Below are 19,632 nucleotides of genomic sequence, written 5' to 3'. Positions count from 1 at the left end.
TAAGTGTTTACGGTTTAGCCGATATGTGTTTAGTATTTAAAGTATTAATTTAAATAAACTTTTTGAAATAATTATTGAAATTTAGTAGAAATACGATTAGAATAATAATTACTTAGTAATAAAAATTTTAAATAGTAATATATACTTTGAAAAATATATTAATTTGTTTATATATGTTAATGTATATACATAATTTAATTTATTTAGGATATATAATTATATATACATATTAAAATAAGTAGTTATTAATAAATATTTAAAAGTTAAGTTTAATTTTTCATGTGTAAATAAAAGAAATTAATTCATGAAAAAAGAGAAAGTGCATTCTATGTGAGTTTAAAAAAATTATTTTGGTGAGTATATATAGTCTTTTTGCATGCTTAACAACTCACAAAAACACACTTCAAAATTCAGTAGAGCAAAAGGGGCAAAAAAAGACTATACAGTAGTCCTTAATTAATCATTGATGATTTTTTGCCTTTTTTTTCTATAAAATTAAATGAAGACGTTTTTATTTTGTTTTTGTTTCATATATGAATTTAACCAAAATGAATCTAAAGTATATGAATACTTAGTGCACATTTTAATGCAAAACAAAGATATAACCATTTTGTACAGTAGTCCTTAATTAACCATTGATGATTTTTTGCCTTTTTTTCTATAAAATTAAATGAAGACGTTTTTATTTTATTTTTGTTTCATATATGAATTTAACCAAAATGGATCTAAAGTATATGAATACTTAGTGCGCATTTTAATGCAAAACAAAGATATAACCATTTTGTGAATGTAACATAACTCAAAATGGATAGTATTTTAGAAAAACAAAAAAAATCCATTCAAACTAGACCCATCATCATAATCACATTTGCCATACTTAATAACCCCTGATTACCTGGCTAGATTGAATATGAATTCAGAAACTGACTGTTTTTTGGGACTTACCTCCTCCTAAGATTCTAAGTATTCTCAGAGATGATGAAAAAAGAGCTACTCTTTTCTTGAGTGTCAGCCCCGTATAATATCCAAAAAAAAAAAATAATAACCCCTTCGCGTGCTTCAGGGGGACAAAACACAAAAACTTACCTGAACATTATCAAACATTGTCCTCAATTCTTCTCTCTACACACTACTCGTGACAACAAAAACATAAAGTGTAGAAAGAATCTTCCTAAATTCACCTTTATAAAAACTTCTTTAATAACTTTATCATGTGCCGTAACAGCACATATTAGCTAAATCCATTTAGGGATTACATGCGCATAATGCATCAATATTAACTTTACACGTTGAGACACTTTATAGCCTCTGATTCCCAATTCAAGGACATACATATAATACATTAACTTACTAAAATGTGGGTGAACCATCTAAAGATATCTTAGTCGAAATATATTCGGATGAGTTTGCGAGCTCAGGTTTTTGAAGAAAAGGGAGTGGAGATAAGATTTGAAAAATAAAAATTATTCATGGTTACTGTTCGCCTTTCACTCCCCTTCCAAAACCGAAAAATCACAAACGCATTTGGTTTGCACAAATTTAACAAGGTCACGGAAGCAACCATATATATGCATGTGTGGTTCACCCTTGATTCACCTTGCATTTAGCCTTGCCTTGTGTTTGTGTGGAGACTGATGCTCTATACAAATCTTTTTTTTTTTCTTCATTGATTGAATAAATAGAGGTTAGCTGAAACCATAATTACAGGAAGATAACCAGTACTGCTATCAGCACAGCAATTGTAAAAACTAGAGCCTGCAAAAACAATGAGAGTTGGTCATAACATCAGATTAGTGGCTCCCATGAGAATATATATATATATATATATGTATGTATAAAGCAGAAGCAGAAGCAGCTAACAAAAAAAATGAAATATACACTAGAAATTTGAGAGGATAGATTGAGAAACAAACTGCTAAAACTGTAAATTCCCTCTCAAGTATAACACTTACAGCAATTGCAGAAGCAGCAAGTCCAGCACGCTCTCTTGGGTCTTTATGATAGTAATTTCCAAAATAGAGAATTGTAGCATAATACCACAGCAATGGGCATGCAAATCCTAACAGAAGACTGGCAACAAAAGTAGGAGATCAGGAAAATATGCAAACATTAGATTATGCAGCCTAAAGAAAATGGGAAAGAATGAATCTGTGCATAATAACTCACGAGAACCATCCAATTCCACAGCCAAAACATGGAAGTGGCTTGTCAAATTTTCCCAATTGTGGATCTTCTGAATCCCTGATTGGAGCATAATCCCCGTTCCCTTGCTCAGATGTATCCATCTAGAGCCCTATGTATATAGACTCAGCTTCAGCAGACTATTTTTCAACTTGTAGCATTAATAATTGCACAGAGGCAAACATGGAAGATATCATAATCTGAAAGGGGACCTGGGAATAAAATGCAGCAGAAACAGAATATAGAACCAAGTCATTCCACTAGCAAATAAAAAAAAATTCTAATGACAAGTCTTATAGAAAATTAGACGAGCACTGGTACATATCATTTCAATTGCATTTCCATCAAGCTATGATAAATTTCCAATAACCAAAAGAGGTGTTCCTATTGTTTCTAAAATGAACAGCTTCTTAGTGATAAACTTTTTAACTAAGCATTGACAACCACCCTAAAAAATAGAAAAAAAAAATAGTACCTATGGAGGAGCATTGGCAGCACATATCACTAAAACCCAGAGGAACCTGCAAATGAACATTGTTAGCAAATTGATCCATATATAGATGCCCCCAAAAAACACAAAAAAAAAAACGAAATAAATAAATAATTGATGACATTGGATGCAAAAAACAGCGTGTATTATGCAACATTTATTTCAAGCATTACAGCAAACACATGGCAGACAAAAATAAATCAATGAACATAAAGTTGATGAACTAATAACATCATCACCACAGTAAGAAACCCTGAAACTCAACCCAAAGTTGAGCATCATAAAATAAAAATCATGAGAGATTTCTAACAACACAAAAATAAACCAAGGAAGCAATAACAAAATTAGAGCTCTAAAGAACTAGAACTACAGGGCCAAAATCTGAACCTCAAAAGAAAAGGCTGTGAAAAAAATTGTCTCTGACCGTCTCTGGTGATGAACCTCCCACGCGGCAGCGAACAGCTCGCGAGGAGGACCAGCTGGTTCACGAGCTTCTTCTCTCGCGAGCGGGACGGCGTGCTGACAACACAGCTTCGCCGGCGACGGGATGATGAACGGCGAGAAGGGGAAGAAGCAACGGCTAAATGAGAGAAATGGCGTGCTAGGGTTTTCTGGTTTGGGAGAGGAGGGTTCTTCTTCTTCTTCCAAGGCTGTGTTTGGTTTTATGACTTTTTCTGCCACTTTTCTGCCCGTTTGGGCCTTAAGTAGTTAAGGGAGTTTAAGTTATCTTTCTTTGACGAAAAGCAAGGAAAACAATCAACAATAGTGGACTTATTTTGATAGGTACCTTTTTATTGTTTATATTAGAATACGAAAAATACTCGATGGTCATTAGAAGATAACAAATCTATTATTTATTATTTATTATTTATTATTAATTTTATAATTAAAATAAATTACATATCATTTTTTCGATATAATTAAAATCATTTTTTTAAATTATTGAGTCCTTTTTCTTTCTTTTTTTTCTCATTCCTTTATTTATTCTCTTTCTCTTATATTATTATTAATGATCAATTATATATAAATTTAACAATCAAAATATATAATATAAAATTCTCTAATTATAATTAAAATTAAAATTAAAATATAACTATATTATATTACTCACTTAAATTAAAATATATCACGTGACACTCTTTTATTAAAATTAAAATAAAATATTTTTTTTTAAATTAATAAAATTTTTTTCTCTATTCTTTTATTTATCTCTCTCTCATTCTCAATTTTTTTTCTGTCCTTTGCACTCCATATATAACTTATAATTTATATTTTATATTACTAATTTGACAAACTAAAATGTGCCACCAATATTCTTTCATTACAATTAAAATAAATTTTTTTCTTTGAAATTAACAAACTCTCTCTCTCTCTCTATCTTTTCTTTTTTTTATCTTTCTTTCTCATTTTTTTATCTCTCTCTACATTTTTATTCTATCAAAAATAAAATTAATAAAATAATATAATTTAAATAAATTCATAAAATTATAAAAAATACATTGAATATAAAATTAAATATATTCTATAATATTGTTCACATAAAAATATATTATTAATATATGTATATCTTTTTAATCTTTTTGTTTACTTTTAAAATTTTACTATTTATTTTTCTAATTTATATTTTCACTTCTCTTTCTTCAAATATTTATTATATATAATTTAGAGAGAATACTAATATTATGGTTAATAATTAAAATCAAGATTCAATTGTTTAAAAAAAATAATTTTGAGTTAATTTATAACTGTCAATATAATTTTTATATACTAATATCTAATTATATTTATATATATATTAAAAAAAATTTAAATAATAAATATAAAAATTAATTATTTTATTTATACAACAGACTTAACATCTAATCAAATATAAAAGTATAAACATTAAATTCTTTTAAATTTTAGATAATAAATGTTAAAATTAATTTTTAGTAAAAAATTAAATTCCTTCACATGAAAATAATAACTAAAAATTTATTATTTGACTTTTTTTATCTACAGAGACCCTAATCTTCTTAGCCTATAAAAATTTTTGTCCCCTACAACTTTTTTACAAAAGTAATTTAATTTTATAAATCTTTTCTGCCATAATCTATAATATTAGGATAAAATCAGTATCATTTTAAAAGATTTATATTTTTATAATGTTATTACAAAAAAAATATTAGTAATATTTAAAAGTGTGAACTAAAAATATATTATTAAATTATTAAATAAAATATTAAATTGGTAATTAAAAGTATTAGATAAAAATAATAAACTCTGACGGTGTGAACAAAATTTCTCACTTAATCTTTAAGAGCCACTTAGATAAAGATGTCAAAAATATATTTTTTTAAATATGTTTTTTAAAAGTTAAAATTTAACACATATAATCAATTAAACTATGTTATTTTTATTAAAATTAGACTGAACAAATCAGGTTAGGAAAAAAAATTAATAAATTAAATTTTGAACCGGTATAAATTAATATTTTTTTATAAAAAATGACTACAATATTCCTATTATAAAAAATAATTAAAATACCTCTATTATATGTATATTGAAAACTCTAAATTCTAACCCTATGACATGACAGAGAAGAAAAGGGCTAGAACTTAGGATTCTCAGAATTAATATATAATAAGAGTATTTTAGTCATTTTCTATAATAGGGGTATTGTAGTAATTTTTTATAAAAAATAATATTAATTTGACTAATTCAAAATTTGATTTACTATTTTTCGATCAAATTAATTTGTTGTAATAAGAAAAAATATGTTGGATGTTGTCCCCCTTCTTATGTCTCTCTTCCGTAGGCAGCCCGGAAAGACATGTACCCCTTCTTATGTCTCCCTTCCTTAGGGTTCGTTAAGAGGAACAACCACATAAAGACCTCTACAGAGATCGGCAGTTCAAAGTATTCACACACTATCTCAAAGCACCGGAAGGAAGCTCAGCTATTCGAGTGCAATTGTGACGGCACCATATCACACCGGTTCAGTAGTGCCATCACAAAAGGGGAGAAGGAGATGCGAACCCCCAAGCTGGTGAACATCGATTTATACACCCAAAGCCAGTCAGCAACTCGGGGGGTGTTCAGGTTTATGTGGCATATTCGTTCTTGATCTACAGGGATGAACGCGTGGTAACGCTCCTCCTCAGGACTCCCCCCACAAAACAGGTCGGAGCGGCGAAACTCCTAAAGCTCCTCAAGGGTCATCTTGGAAGGCGTATCCTTCACATCCGAGGTGACCTAGGCGTAACGGTCCACGGGGACTCTCGGAAGGGGTTGATACGCCATACCTAAAGTGGGAGCACCATTTAAAGTCAAATCGGTAGGTCAAAAACTCGGAAGAAGTGGAAACTAATACTACAACCTACTGGATAACGATCTACTGTTACTAACAAGACAAAAATAAACAATGCACCTAATGGTAACCCCCCTAGAATCTATCTAACGGTAGCATGACCCAGACGAAGCATGCAATAGCAATTCAGGCAACCAAAGAAGAAAACAACAATAATAAAGTATGATCAATCCACTAAAAGATGAAGAAAAACAACGCTTACCAGAAAATAATGAGTGGAGAATAGCAAATACCAAGGAAATACAAGGGGTCAAGGGCAAGTGAGAGCGTCTGTATCAAGAAAAATTAGGAAAGAAAAAAGGAAGAAACAGGAGCGAAATATGTGAATTGATACGAATGCGAAATGTGAAGGGAGAGAAGGAAGCATGAAAACTGGAAAATAACTGACATTGAGAAGCGCAAAGTTCAGGGGTAAAAGGGACTTTTCACTCAAACTTTCAAATCACTCATAATGGGTATTAAATGCCCAATGCGAATAACGAGGCGACGATTGACGTCCCTCCACAAACGGACGAAAGCCACTCGCGTGTAGGGGGCACGCCCTTATCACGAGCAGCTGACCTGTTGAGAACCCTATCAGAAGGGAAGTTGGAGAGAACACGCCAACCACGGCGCTCATGGCCATAATTGGCATGTTGGGGGCACTGTTCCGGCCCAGCCCAACTAGCCAAAGACCCGGGTTCGGACGACCGGCTGACCCGGAGGACTACTAAATCCAAACCCAAGAGGTGACCCAAACGTCACCTCCCCTCCCGCGTGTACTTAGATAACTGTCAGAAGCTTTCAGATATGTGGGCCTGGCCCTCAAGGGCCCACCCGAGGTATGAACGAGTGCAGAGTATAAAAAGTCCTCTCCAGAGGTACGTCACCTACCTTAACCCTAATGGTCGTCTTTTGTACAGACATTGATTTAAGTGTTGAAGTCTTTGCAAGTGACCCCACCTCATTCACAACTCGCCAAGCAGAAGAAGTCGACTCGCCGGAGACTGTTCAAATCCACCCCTCGACAATCCACTCATTCTTCATATCACACCCTCTGACCCATTCAGGACCCAAGTTACAGAACACGTGTAATATAAGATATTTTGTTTACATGTTCTAAGTCTAGATTATTAGTTACATAAAATTAATCGTAATTATATATTTATTACATCTAAAATTATATTATTATTCTAATGATAATTAATAAATATTAAATGAGCTAATTTTAAACTGTTTAAACTTATTTTTAATTTTCACCCAAATATTACTATGGTTGTTTATGTGTCCACTCTTTGGTAGTTACATTACATGCATATTGCCCTAAGTTGAGGCTTCTCATGCAAGTACTAGCTAGTCCTTTTAACTATATCCATCTTGATTATTTTTATAGAATTTATAATAAAAAAATGTTTAATTACTCTATCGATCCCTATAGTTTTATCGAATTTTTAATTAGGTTTCTATATTTTTTTTTAATTAAGTTCCTAGACCATATCAAATTTTGTAACTAAGTCCCTATTATGATAAAAATATTGAAAATTCAGTAAAATTATAGGAATTATCGAAGTAATTAAACCTAAAAGAAAATGATGAGACGATTTAAGAATAATATTCTAGGAGTAGCAGTTTACATTATTAATAATCAATTTCCCGGTTCCAGGTGCCTTGGCTCTATCAACTAAGCTCTCGCAGCCATAGAAGATTTTCATTTTTTCATTATTATTATTTCTTTATTGCCATTAATTATTATCTTTATCTATCTCAAATCTCTGAGCCTATTCAACTCGGGTAAAATCACAGTAGCAAGACTGGGTCTATCTCGTTTTCTCATCTCACAACACTTCAATGCCAACTTAGCACAAGACAAAGCATCTTCAACAGGCCAATCATTCAAACTAGGATCAAGAACTTGTTCAAAGCTACCAGCATCAATAGCACTCTGAACCAAATGAGCCAACCCCATTGGAGGCTTTGCAGTTATAATCTGAAGCAGCATCACACCAAATGAATATATGTCCGATTTCACACCCAACAACCCTGTTTGTTGATACTCCGGGTCGATATAACAGAACGTGCCGGCGGCTTTCGTCAGGCGGTACTGGGTAGTTTTGTCAGCGACCGAAGGCGGAACGAGCCTGGCAAGACCGACGTCGCCGATCTTACTTAAATAGTTTCTGTCTAAGAGGATATTTGCTGGCTTGAGGTCACGGTGGACTAGTGGCTCTGGTTTTAGTTGGTGAAGGTAGAGAAGGGCGGTGGCGATTTCCGATGCTATTTTGAAACGGATTTTCCATGGAATTGGAGGAGTGTTTCCTTTTCTGAATAAACGATCTTCCAGACTTCCATAGTCCATGTATTCATACACAAGACATCCGAATTCTGGGCATGCACCTATGAGTAGTACCATGTTTGGATGTGTTATGGTGCTCAAAACTTGAACCTGCATTAACATCAAGTTATTATTAATTTTTATTCAGATTTGTTGATAATAATTTAGGACAGAGCAATTCGCATCAAGAGTTTTTGAAGTTTTAATTTTGAAGTGTACGTGAAGGAAACGTTTTGAAGTTCAATTTGCACGGAGATAATTAATGGAAAGAGTTATTTTTTTTTTTTTTTAAGTTTAGAGTGAGAATCGAATTTGTGAAGTTTGAATAAGTATACAAACTATCCATTTGAGTTATAGCTTGTTGGCCATCAATGAAAAGAGATTGATCTCCCGAAAAAATGTGATTTTATTTTAGAGAAAATCAGTTACTTTTTATAAAATTTAAAATAAATTGAATCTGGACATTTGTGTGATAAATTACACATTTAGTCACAAATATTATTATATTATAATATGTAGTCTCATAAATATTGATGTAATATTTTGTGAGACCCATAATAAAATTAAACGGAAATAAAATATTGTAGATATTCTAAATATGAGATTTATCACTTTAATATTTAGTTTTTTAGTTCAATTTAAATTTTATATAAAGTGAAAAAATATAATTGATTCTCCAACAAATTGAAATTGTGTTTCTATACTAAAATTGGTCTTATTTGATTGATGATTTCATTTTTTCTAGATGTTAAATCTGAAATTTCAAAAATATTTTATTAGAATTGCTCTCACTAATACACACATGAATATCTAATATATTTGATTAAATTGTCATCTAAGATTTTTAATTATTATCTTTGTATAAAGACAATTTTACACAAATAATTTACATTAACAATGTTAATGTGTTAGAATATAGTTGTTATTTTTAATATAGCAAGAAAAAAAACATGCATTATTTAAACCAAAGAAACATTACTTATTTAATTATAGATACCTCTTGGTTAAATTGTCTTTCCCCATGGCTTATATCTGGCCTCACAGCCTTGATGGCAACATCAGTGTTGTCAATTACTCCTTTAAAAACTGGTCCATAACCACCTTCTCCAATTTTGAGATCAATATCAAAGTAATTAGTTGCAATTTCTATTTCTTTAATGTTGTATCTTCTGTATGGAACGATGTTTTTATAAATGTAGGCAGAGCTTGAAGCTCCTTGATTTTCTTCGTTTTCCATAGCATGCACTGTTCTCTGCCTTGAAAGCTTAGCCTTTTCATACTCTTCCACTCCCTAAATAACAAATATGAAATGTACTTTTCAAGTGTTTTCTCTTTTTATTTTTCAGGCAATTGAATTAAAGTTTAATATTCAAATTAAATAGAGAAAATATTATAATAACAATATCTCAAAAGAAAGCATTTCATCATACCTTATGCGCAGAGTCGACTTCTTTGCAGAAAAATCCATATTGCTCATTTGTTTTCTTTAGTTCAAGTTTTAATTTCATTAATTCTTCCTCCATTTTTTTCTATAAGAAGGGGTGAAAAAAAAAAATCTAATCATTCACATGGGAAAAAGTAAGTTAAACTACATAATTAGCTATTACCAATATATTGAAATCCATTATGTGTATACTAAAATCAGTCGTTAATATAAAATATATATATTAAAATATTGATACACATTAAAAATAAATTAAAGAATAAATTATCATTTGTATTCATGAAAGATACAAAATAAATATATTCATATAAGAATAAAATGATAATTGTACCCACTGAAAATATCTTTCGTATGTCAAGAATACTCTAACGAACTAATTGTGTAATTAACGTTTGGGTACTTTTGGCACACAAAAACCATTTTCTGTAGTTATAATTGTCGTTTTATTTTTATATGAATACATTTATCAATATTTATTTCTTTTATGGGTATAAATAATAATTTATTTATAAATTAAATCATACATATATTTATATATAAATTTATTGATGACTGATTTTAGTAAATAGATACAAGTGTCACATTGAAATACAAATAAACTAATCCCAACTACAAAATAACCCTTACTATACTTACTCACTTTTTCCATGTAGCATTGATAATGGTTTCTAATTTTTTTCTACTTTTCTTATGCATGTTCTATAATGACCAAAATACCCTTACTGCATTGATAGTAGAAGATACATTACTTACTTACTTTGGATTTTGATGAAGTGATTTGTGACTTTGCGAATTCAAGATCACTGTCGGTTTGTGGTGAAGAGCCTCCAAAGGATATTGTTGGACTTTGTTCCATTGGTGAAAAATTACTTGGTGTTATTGATAATGTAGCATCTTTGACCAAGCTAAGTAAATCACAAAAAAGGATATCAATGTCTTTGTTGAATTACTCCAAAAAAAGATATATGTATTGTAATTAATGGAGATATATACCTGTTTATATGTTGAGGTGAATTGTTTAAAAAATAATCTGGCGTTGCTACCCCTTTTAGTGTTGCTGCTTTTGTGAATTTACCATTTTGAGCGGGACCTGCTGGATGGATAGTTTGGACTTTTCCTTTCGATATAACATATATTGAGCAAAAATCTGGCAAAGACTTGGCTAAGCTAGCTGCCACATCCGTATTTTTAAATTTCCTGAAAAAAATAAAATAAAATAAAATCAAGACCATGGTATTTGTAATTAAACTTTTATCGTGATAAAAATATTAAAAAAAAAATTTATTAAATAAAATGAATATATTTAATATTTAATTAACAGAATTTTTTTATTAATTCTAATTTTTTATTATGGTAAAAATTTGATTATAAAATTTAATATAATATAAAAATTTAATTAAAAATTTAATAAAATTATAGAAATTGAGAAAATAATTAAATCTAAAAATATATCTCATGAAACGCAATAATTTTTACTTATTGGAAATGCTTATGAGTATGCATGATTATGAGATAAAAGAATTTAACCTTATAAAAGAATTCCATTGGGAAGCACCAACAATGACGCTACTAATATAGTATTCATTTACGTATTGAGTAAGTGCACTTGTAACATTAGCGCCTTGTAACACCAACTCTGTCACTACAATCTGAAATAATAAGCGTCCACAACCACAAATTAATATGAATAATTTTTTTTTCAAACTAAACATAATTTTTAATATTTTTAAAGTAAATACTAAATACCCTGTTCAATTCTTATTTACTATTTCAAAGATAACGTAGACAAAAAGATAATGATAAAAAACTAATATTTCAATTTTTTTTTCTTCTCATTTTTGGTGGATAACTAACCCCTTTTCGAGCACAAAGCCCTCTGAAAGGGAGAAAAATCCGTTGCCATTCTTCTTCAGTTGGTGGACGACAATGACTAGGGCCAACACCATTCTCTGCACAAATAAACAATAAAGGATTGGTAATTGTTGTACGGATAAAGCAGTACTATAATCCTTAATTTTAACTTTGTTCTTAATATTTTAAATATTTTTTTAAATATTATATTTCATATTATTTAAATTTTTTTGTTATTATTTTTTATTATTCTATCACTTTCATTTTTAAATTACTAATAAACACCCTGACTATTATAATTACGATTTTTATTATTGTCCAAAAAAAATTATAATAAAAAAAGAGGTATTTTTGGAAGAAAATATCTAATTTTGATCAAAAGATTAAAATATAATGAAAAAATGTTTAAGATAAAAATATGACGTTTCAAATATTAAAAATAAAACTAAGACTTAATTCAAATATTAGAGACTAAATAATACTTTATCTTTATTCAATAAAAAATGAATTATTGAGTTGTTTATTACGGCTCTAATGCATGTAACAAATATTGTGTGAATAATATATTGTTCTGAAAGTGATCAAAATAATGTCACTAATAAAAGATTTAGAAAACATTAAAGTTTACATAAAAAGACAAAACTATATATGAATACGAAAATATTTGGTAATCAAAGAAAATCAGTCAAAAATTAGTCAAAAATAAGCGTAACTTGCTTTATTTAGCATTTATTAATTGCTGCGACAGTTAATAAATGCTAAATAAGTCAAGTTCTGTTTTTTTTTTTTTTTGTCTCCCTAATATTACCTATATGAATATTGTCTTTCTGAATAATTTATCTATCTAAAGATGAGAAGAATTAATAATTAATAGCCATACAATTTTATTGCTTAATGCTATAGATGTAAACTTTAATTTTATTGCAATCTCAGTTACAACTGTAAACAACAATTTAATTAAATGGATGTGAGAAATTATTAGCCATGCTTCCAAGGTTCAAAAACCACCACCAAAGGAGGAGGTGAGAAATTATTGAATGCCTCTAGAGAACATGTAATGTGTACTCAACATATAAGTATTGAAAATATAGAAATGTGTTTTGTTATTAAAATTTAAGAAGCAGAAGGAAACCTACGGTGGTACAAACGATTGGTCTGAACGTGAATGAGAATGCAAGAGGAATTCTTCTTCAGAATATGTTCTACGGCCCACTGGACGGCGTATTGGCTTTTCCGGCCGCTGGTCACGGCGATCACAGTCGTAGGGCCGCCAGTATTTTTAGGCTTAGCTGATGCTGATTTTCTGAAATCTACCATTACTGATGGTGGTGTGGTTTGGGGTAGATTATTGGAATCAAAATTCACGTTTGAAGAAACCCAAAAGAATAAAAAATAAAAAATAAAAAACTATTGGTGATGACAAAATATGTTGTCCTTCTCCTATGTATTTTATTTGTCATATTTGCTATATATGGATTAAATATTGTTACTAACCGCTCCGAAATTTGCCATGTTTATTCCTTTGTTGATCTGGGCTCAAGGATTTGTTGGAGTTAGTTTCCAAAACATTTTTGTGCTATCTACATGACGTTACTAAAGTCGGTTTTGTTTTTTATTTTATTTTATTTTTTACTTTCTGTTTTCTCTGTTTCTGATTGTTGGCAAAACAATTTAATAGCCACAGTTATGAGAGTTGGACAGAATATTCAATGGAATTAACCGAAAATCAAGATTAAAAGAAAATACAGTTGCAGTCGAAAGTTGAAACAGTTGAAAATTGAAAAATTAATATATAATCTTTGGATAGTTAGTAATTTGAAAGTATTCATATGTCAAGCAATCAAATGATGGCCAGCACCTAAAGTCTGAAGATATTAATGTTTGATGTGCCATGTTTAATAATATACAAAACTATATATATATACAGTCCAGAAATTTTAAACAGTGGGGGCAAATATATAGCATATAAAAATAATAATTTTTTTTATAAATATATTAAAATATATAAAACATAAATAATATAAAAATATTAAATATTAAATAATTTTTATTTATTTATTATCAATATTAATATATTGATAAATAATAATATAGTTATTAATTTATCTTTTTATAAACTAAATATAATAAATAATAATAATAATAATAAATGAAACTAATCAAGATATAAATAAATTATATTTTAATCAGTAATGAAAGAAAACATATTTTTTATGAATTATGTATGATAAATAGTATCTTAAAAAAAATTATGCATCAAATTTCTCATATTCTTATATGTTTTATAGATTATTTAATAATTATTTAATTATTTAATAAAAAAAAAACCAAAAATTAATCTCAAATAATAATAATAATAAAGTTAATTATTTAGATAGATAAAAGTACAAAATACATTAATATTTTAATTAATTTTTATTTTAATTTATGTTTGAGAACTAATAATCAAAATAAATATTCATTATAAAATTCTTCAATTTAGTAAATATTAAAGTGAAGTAGAAAAAAAATCAGAGATATAACTGTCAACTAAATAAATTCATTAATTAAATAATGCTACAATAATAATATTTTGTTGTTTATTAAATTGATTTAATATATATTTTTATTTTATATTTTTAGATATAAATTAGAGTTTAATTTTAATGTATTGATAGTGTAAAATATTTTATATAATTATCTACTTACGTTTATTTTGAATATAATTAATATAAAAGATAGTTATTTTTTATGATATGATATTACGTAATTGGATACATATATAAAACTACTTTACACTAATAGTGTATCAAAATTTAATTCTAAAACTTTAAAAATATATATAAAATAAATATTTTAACACAAATTAATATATATTTTTTTTAATGTGGGGACAAATATAATTTTTCAATGAAGACACATATATATTTATACATATATTTTCTTATATTTTTCCAAAATACTGCTTGCCCCCACAACTCATTATATGTATCCGTTCCTATATATATATAAAAGCTGACATGAATTATACATGAAGACATATCATACGTACTTAGCACAAGCTGACATGAATTGCATGCCAATAAGCTGATGTAATGTATTATGACTATTATCTAAAAAAATGGTGTATTTATAGTTTTTGTCTGAAAGTAATCTCTAAAATTTTACTTCAATTTTAAATTTATCTTAAAATATTTTAATTATCTTAGTTCGGTCTTTAATTTTTATTATGTGACTCACCTTAATTTTTCAAAACATTTTCTATTAACAACATCAATTGTCAACGTCATATATCAAAATATAGTTTGATCACATGTAAAAAGTGATGATATATTGATTAGTGACATGTGGCATGTCAAATTAGAGTCATAGACAATGGTACTATGTGACATAAGGCTGTGTTTGGACTAAATCCCATTTTGGTTCCTGAAATTCACGCGGTTACTTATTTTGATTTTCGAAATTTAAAATTATCTATACTGGTCCTTCAGATTCAAGTTCGGGCACCAATATGGTTCCTTAATCCTTTTCGACGATGACTAGACAAACGAAATGCTGAGATGGCATCCTCCATGCCACGCTGGATGACGAGTAAATGACTTTGTTTATCCTTAGCACCCAAACAAGTCAGAAAATATCATCGCTTTGAATATGAAGGGAGAAGAAACGATGGAGACTCAAAATAAAGTATTCTTTTTCTTCTCTACCTCCACTATTCTTCATTTCTGATTTGTTTGGGCGTCAAGGATAAACGACGTCGTTTACTTATCATCCAATGTGGCAGAGAGGGTGCCATCTTAGCACTCCGTTTGCGTTTGCCTAATCATCACCGGAAAGAGTCGAGGGACCATATTGATGCCCAGACTTGAATCTGTAAGACTAGTATAGATAATTTTAAATTTTAGGGACCAAATTGAGTAATCGCGTGAATCTCAGGGATCAAAATAGGGATTTAGTCGTTGCGTTTGGTTTCTGTCTCCCAAAGGTTGAGACAAAGATACAAAGATATGAACATAAAGACTTGTATATTATACATACGAATCCCGCTAGTGAGTCAATGAAAAATTTTGACAATGTGTACAATGAGTTGGTTATTTAGCCCAATAGAGATAAATAATAAATTCAAAAACTCTCATTTAGTTTTTTTATATCAAATTTCAAATTTTAAATCCCCAATTTCAAATTTCAAATTTTAAAAAAATTCAGTTAGTTATTTCAAAAAAATAACCATCTAAAATCTTAATTTACTAAAGCATTTCACTCTAATACTCTCTTCTTTTTCGACCGGTAACCACCCCACCTTCATCAATAATCATCCCATTTCACCGTCGCTACTTGACTTGCCACACGCCACTCACCCTTAGTAAAAATAACCATCCACTTAAGGATAAAAATAATCACTCACATACCTAATGAATTGAACATCTAACATATTTTAATTATATATAACTAAATCCAATCTAATCAAAATAATCATCTACATAAAAATTAAAATAACCATCGGCATAACTACTAAAATAACCATCCTAAATTGACCATTAAAATAGAAGAAGAAGATGAATAAATAGAAGAAACAACTATTATGGTGAAACATATAGTTTAAAAGGATTAGGCGTGATGAAAGCGGCACTGTTGTGAAGCATAGGGCTCAAATCATGAAAGAAGTTAACCATGCTTAGATCCTAAGAAGAAGAAGAAGAGCATGGTGGTATCATCGGTGAGAAGAAACTTGAAGAAATGGGAGAAAGCGAAGCCAGTTCGGAAGAGAGGCGTGAAACCAGTGGCAGCAACGTTAGGCGTCGGAGGGTGAGGTGCATTGGGCTGATCGGCGGAGGTGAGGAGGGTGTCGGTGGGAGGATGCGGCGGCATCGGTATGGCCGGCGAGGAATTCAGTGACATAAGGTGAGAACCAGAGAAGATGACGGTGAGTTTTGGACGTGTATTGGAGGTTACGGTAAGATTAGAAATAACCGTACGTAGTGTGAATTGGTTTAAATGTTAATTCTAATTTTTAAATTTTAAAAATTAAAATTAAATAATTAATTAATGATCTAATTTTTAATTGTAAATTTACTTTTTTTAATCTATTATACACATTGTACATAATTAGTATTGGTTCCGAATACTTTCTCTGTACATAAATATATTTGTGTTTGACAATTGTGATAGACAGAACACAAATTACATTAAACGATCTATTTTATCCTTTTTAATATAATCCTTTATATTCATCATCTCATTTCAATTCATCTTCTTCCTTTCACCAATTTTTCTTTTCAAAAAAGGCAAAAAAAATTACAAAATCATAATTTAATTCAAATTCATCCAACAAAATAAGATTACACACACCATTTCTGAAAGAAAAAAAGTTTAAAATAAAAAAATGATGAATAGAGAAGAAGGAAGAACAGATCTACAAGATAAAGTATATCATTGACAATGTCACAAGTCAGAGGCGACAAATGAAGACAGAGCCAGTGGCACAATTGCCGGCGGCAATATCACTGGAATTGGTGAAGGAGAAAGGACAGAACAAAGAGTAAAAAAAGGAGAGGATGAAGAGAGGATTGAGGAGGATGCAATAACAGTGTTGGCGATGGCTCTAGCGGTGATGGAAGGAGAAGGGAGGTGGGAAGAAAGAAGAAGGAGCAGAAAAGGGATAAAAAGAGGGGTTATGATTAAGATAAAATTGGTATTTTAAAAAATAATTGGGATAAAAGTGTAAATATTTTTATCTCATAGATTGTGTACTTTTAGGAGAGACGCTGAATACATGTATTTTGTACGTTACTCGGGGCGAACTCCGAATATGGTTTCTTTATTATGTCAGTTAGACACCTTGACATCACGGTTATTCGTGTCAATTAGGTCTCATCATAATAATATCTTAATGTGTATCACAGTAAAAAAAATAATGCTATCAGTTAGGCGAACATTCCCGCATTAGCAATTTCAGGCTATCAGTTAAGCGGGCCCTTTCACATTAGCAATTTGGCACAAGGCCAATTTCCATTTCATTTTCATGAATCATAATCTATTTCAATTACTTATTTCACTCATGACTTTTCATTTTTTTTTTCTTTTCATTTTATCTCCACATCACCGATTACATGCTCATATCTCCGCATCCCCATATTATTAAATGTACCTCCGCATCAGTGCTTAACTATACATACCTCCGCATCTCCTTATTATTATTATTCACTTATCATTGCCTCGAGTTTCTTGACAGCCAAACTTCTTTATCGTTTAACAAAAATTCCTTTCCTTAATAAACCGAACTCAAATTATTACTTAAATAAAAAATATTTTCTCAATAGGATAAACTTAAAACATAACAGTTTTCCTGATAAATTGAAAGTCAAATAGAAGGAGTTTTAAATCAAATTCTCTTTTGAATAACGCTTTAAGCAAAGTCTCGAAGTTTTATAAAAATTTATGCAGTATTTCCTCTAAAATTCGGGGTTTACCACCCTTCAAAGGTTCCAACCAAACTATTTTTAATTCTTAAAGATCACTTCCAACAAATCAACAAATCCAGTCCAATATCCAAAACATTTATAAATCTAAAATCTAACCAATTCGAATATCAAAATCTTTTCCAATTCTCAATTCATTACCAATAAAATAAATTTCCAATACAAATCCCTTTTCTTAAGATGAGTAAATATGTAAACCAAATATTTTCTAATATAAAATCATGTCTCAAAATAAGCTTATAAATTGGATTTCCAAAATAATATCACTTTTTCATATGTTTTTATAAGAACTCAGACAGAACCTTCTCTTAAAATTTGTCTTCACCACCTTTACGGGCTTCCTCACTTTTATATTTTCTCAAATCAACAACCCAACCAAGACATTAGCATAACCAGAGTTTCCGACATCAATCATAACCTCAATTCAAACTCATCATTCAGTCATTTCAAACAATCATAAACTATTTGTAAATACCCACTAGACTTCCATTGCATTCATAATTTAAAATAGTTAATTTTAAAATAAAATCCCCTACCTCGACTAGCTGAATTTACATAGGTGAAACATGTTAACTCCCTTCCGTTTTTGTTTCATGGCAGCAACGGTGATTCCAACATGATCGAAACGGCAGCAGCACCAATTTCAATTTTTCAAACATACCTTGGCAAAACTAAGACAGAGACATACGCTATCATAATTAAAAGAAGATCATAGCAGAAAAATAAAATGACAGCAGAGCAAAGATAGAGGAGTTACATATTCAAAAATGGTAGAATCGGGATTGAAACTGGAAAATGGTAGTGCTTATTCAAAGACAAGAAAAGAGGAGGCTGTGGTGCTTGAATGGGACCGAAGTAGTGACTAAGGTGGTTTAGTGGCAGCGGCGTTCATAACACTTCTCCAGTGGCAACCACGGTGACTCCAATGGCAGTGATAGCTAGGGTTCGGTGGCAGTGGATCCTTTTGGTGGCAGCTCGGACGGTGGACTCCACCCACGGCGACGGCGACACTCTCCTCCACAAACCTTGGCAGCAGCGGCAATGGAAAGGCAGCGCTGCTTCCTCTTCTTCCTCGCCAACTCATCTCTTTTCCTTTCCTCTGTTCGCGGTTCACGGCAGCGGCAGAAGCTTCATTAACGACGACGCAGTAGCGGTGAGGGAATGGCGGTCTCCGTCGGTGAGCTGGCAGTGACCAGGTGCGACAGAGATGGCGGCGTCCTCTTCATTTGCGACGACGACGCGGGTTCGGCTCCATGGAACGGTGGCGACGGTGCAGTGGCGTTGCGGCGGCAACAACAGGGCACGATTTCTCCTACTCACTTTTCTTCTTCCTATATTCACAACTCTCTCTTCCCTCTCTTTCCCCCTTTCCGTTTCCCCCCTTTTCTTTTCTTGCTGAGGTTTCTGTGAGTGACGGGTGAGGGTGAGTGAGTAGCGGTAAAGAGTGGGTAAACGTGGCTCAGAGTGAAACACGTGCATGAATGTAGGAGGGATTAGTGTTGTATACGTGTATGTTGGGTAAAAAAAAGTTAGGGTTAGTTAAAATTA

The 19,632-nt window shown here is 30.5% G+C and overlaps 2 protein-coding genes across 5 annotated transcripts; both read right to left on the bottom strand.

The window, feature by feature from the left end:
- Window positions 1-848: 848 nt before the first annotated feature.
- Window positions 849-3,390, bottom strand: LOC130947854 (60S ribosomal protein L18a-like protein). 4 transcript variants are annotated; one of them, XM_057876573.1, is made up of 5 exons: window positions 3,059-3,390; window positions 2,657-2,702; window positions 2,167-2,293; window positions 1,953-2,070; window positions 849-1,755 (listed from the first exon to the last, which is right to left on the bottom strand). In XM_057876573.1, exons 3-5 carry the CDS (start codon window positions 2,283-2,285, stop codon window positions 1,702-1,704), a joined length of 291 nt encoding a protein of 96 aa, XP_057732556.1. In that variant the 5' UTR covers window positions 2,286-2,293; window positions 2,657-2,702; window positions 3,059-3,390; the 3' UTR covers window positions 849-1,701. The 4 variants fall into 4 exon arrangements, with proteins under 4 accessions (XP_057732556.1, XP_057732557.1, XP_057732554.1 ...); XM_057876574.1 differs by having other exon boundaries at window positions 3,096-3,390; XM_057876571.1 differs by having other exon boundaries at window positions 852-1,755; window positions 2,167-2,393; window positions 3,059-3,383.
- A 4,368-nt stretch (window positions 3,391-7,758) lies between these two features.
- On the bottom strand, window positions 7,759-12,943 carry LOC130949193 (U-box domain-containing protein 51-like). The gene is made up of 8 exons (XM_057877984.1): window positions 12,763-12,943; window positions 11,630-11,724; window positions 11,303-11,424; window positions 10,769-10,972; window positions 10,533-10,680; window positions 9,762-9,860; window positions 9,329-9,622; window positions 7,759-8,442 (listed from the first exon to the last, which is right to left on the bottom strand). Exons 1-8 carry the CDS (start codon window positions 12,941-12,943, stop codon window positions 7,759-7,761), a joined length of 1,827 nt encoding a protein of 608 aa, XP_057733967.1.
- Window positions 12,944-19,632: the final 6,689 nt, after the last annotated feature.

Source organism: Arachis stenosperma, chromosome 9 (genome assembly GCF_014773155.1).
Source record: "Arachis stenosperma cultivar V10309 chromosome 9, arast.V10309.gnm1.PFL2, whole genome shotgun sequence".
NCBI classification, from domain to species: domain Eukaryota; kingdom Viridiplantae; phylum Streptophyta; class Magnoliopsida; order Fabales; family Fabaceae; genus Arachis; species Arachis stenosperma.
Note: the sequence above shows the minus strand (reverse complement) of the source record. Positions and strands in the feature narration are given on the sequence as shown.